This window comes from Sinocyclocheilus rhinocerous, unplaced genomic scaffold (genome assembly GCF_001515625.1).
Source record: "Sinocyclocheilus rhinocerous isolate Xijiao unplaced genomic scaffold, SAMN03320098_v1.1 C36748988, whole genome shotgun sequence".
NCBI lineage: Eukaryota > Metazoa > Chordata > Actinopteri > Cypriniformes > Cyprinidae > Sinocyclocheilus > Sinocyclocheilus rhinocerous.
In genome coordinates this window covers 1-1,672 of record NW_015785555.1, presented here as the reverse complement: position 1 = coordinate 1,672, position 1,672 = coordinate 1, and the positions used below count along the sequence as shown (strand labels likewise).

The 1,672-nt window shown below is 36.1% G+C and overlaps 1 protein-coding gene across 3 annotated transcripts; it reads right to left on the bottom strand.

Moving 5' to 3' along the window:
- Positions 1–37: 37 nt before the first annotated feature.
- On the bottom strand, positions 38–1,392 carry LOC107736505 (galectin-5-like). Of its 3 annotated transcripts, XM_016547898.1 has the most exons (5): positions 1,293–1,311; positions 1,091–1,169; positions 757–845; positions 476–632; positions 38–372 (listed from the first exon to the last, which is right to left on the bottom strand). In XM_016547898.1, exons 3-5 carry the CDS (start codon positions 840–842, stop codon positions 226–228), a joined length of 390 nt encoding a protein of 129 aa, XP_016403384.1. In that variant the 5' UTR covers positions 843–845; positions 1,091–1,169; positions 1,293–1,311; the 3' UTR covers positions 38–225. The 3 variants fall into 3 exon arrangements, with proteins under 3 accessions (XP_016403384.1, XP_016403381.1, XP_016403383.1); XM_016547895.1 differs by lacking the exon at positions 1,091–1,169 and having other exon boundaries at positions 1,293–1,392; XM_016547897.1 differs by lacking the exons at positions 1,091–1,169; positions 1,293–1,311 and having other exon boundaries at positions 757–1,061.
- Positions 1,393–1,672: the final 280 nt, after the last annotated feature.

Sequence of the window (1,672 nt, the reverse complement as noted above, 5' to 3'; positions counted from 1 at the left end):
AATTATTTACACAGATAACACACATAAGTTGGACACATGCATGCAGAACAGTGTTTATTCATTTTTAGTTATTTATGCAGCTGTGGACAGTCCCACTGGTCTCAGATTAATATGCAGGCAAGCAAAACATCTTTGCATTTGAATAATCATCTTTGGCATACAGGTTTATATAGACTGATGCAGGTTTTGAACATGTATTTCTCATAGATCTGGATGAAGTCTTTGTCAGGGCTGCACAAAGCTGAGCTGCACGTCTCCACAAATGTCTAAAACATCAATGTTCTCCAGATTACTGTAGCGATGGCTGTAAGTGTGAACTTTTTCACCGTTGGAAAAGACCTCGAAATTTTGATGAGTGCAGAAAATGGTGACCTGAAACACACAAAGAAGACAAGGATGTGAAATCACTAAAATACATATTTCACCCCAAATCTATTGCACATATGTCTACATTTTCCTTTTTAACAACGTCTACCTGCAGTGGTTGCCCTCTTTTAAACGGCATGCATCCACATTGTTCCTCCTTGCCCCATGTCCCATCATCATAACTGTTGCATACAACCACATTCTCATCAAAACGAAGACTGTATTCCAACGCAATTCCAGTTATGTACCGTAGTTTAAAACATATCCTGTTGCAGAACGGAAAGTAGAGGAAATGATATCTTTATATCATGGATCATATGGAGAATGTGTATGTCCCAACAGCATGTAAAACCATTTTAAAACAGATCTATGATCTTTTTTGTGTCAAACCTTTTTGCTTGTGGGCTGATGACTCCTTGGATGATGATGACTTTGCCAGGCTGTACTCCACCATAGATTATGCTTTTGTACGGCATTGTCTCATTGTGGGTCAAAGAAATTAAAGATATTTATAATATACTGAAATGCAATATTGTATAGCACACTAACTGTTTAGTCCCTCGTCAAACTTTAATTCAAATCCACTTTAAATATAATACATAAATTATTTGTATTCAAGATATTTTAAGAATGCATTGTAAAAATGTAATGTCCAAACATCAAATAGTATTCCTACAATAAAGTATGCTGATAATAGCAGACACTAATAATAACAGAGACCTACCACATATCTTTTGAAGCTTCGTGTCAGTGCAATGCATTATGTCACTGATGAAATAAAAGTGCTAGTAACTCTTCAAAAACTAAAATCGAAACACTCTTGATTACCACAAGATTGTCCTCACCACGTCTTTCATGATTTATGTGACCTAGAATTATTATTAGAGATTTATATTGATTATTTATCTGCCAAACATTTAACTTACAAAAGATCCTGGAGGTGCGGCATAATGGGGCTGTAAAGGAAACAGATGAATGCAGATGTTTAGGACAGGAACACATGTCATTTAGGTTCGGAGGTTTTTAATTTCAGTTTCAGTTAACGCAAGAAAACCTGCATCATTTTCAAAATGCTACTGTTGTTGTGTCACGAATTGTAGTTTTAAGTGGTGGAATATAGTTGTTTAAAGCTCAAAACTGTGATTTGTTTATAAAGATAAGCCCCTGTTTCGAGTTGTGAGGTTCAGGCAATCACCGGCACCAGCGGCGTGTTCCTCGCTGAGAACGGCCTTAATTATGTAGCCTTACTTTTGTAATTTTTTAGTGCTGGGCAATGATTAATCATGATTAATCGCATCCAAAATAA

Excerpts from the sequence above, each read along its gene's own strand:
- LOC107736505 (XM_016547895.1), bottom strand. The coding sequence starts at position 1,373 with ATGACATGTGTTCCTGTCCTAAACATCTGCATTCATCTGTTTCCTTTA. Across the intron at positions 633-756 it reads ATCAGCCCACAAGCAAAAAG|GATATGTTTTAAACTACGGT; the intron begins GTTTGACACAAA and ends GTTCTGCAACAG. Across the intron at positions 373-475 it reads AAAGAGGGCAACCACTGCAG|GTCACCATTTTCTGCACTCA; the intron begins GTAGACGTTGTT and ends TGTGTGTTTCAG.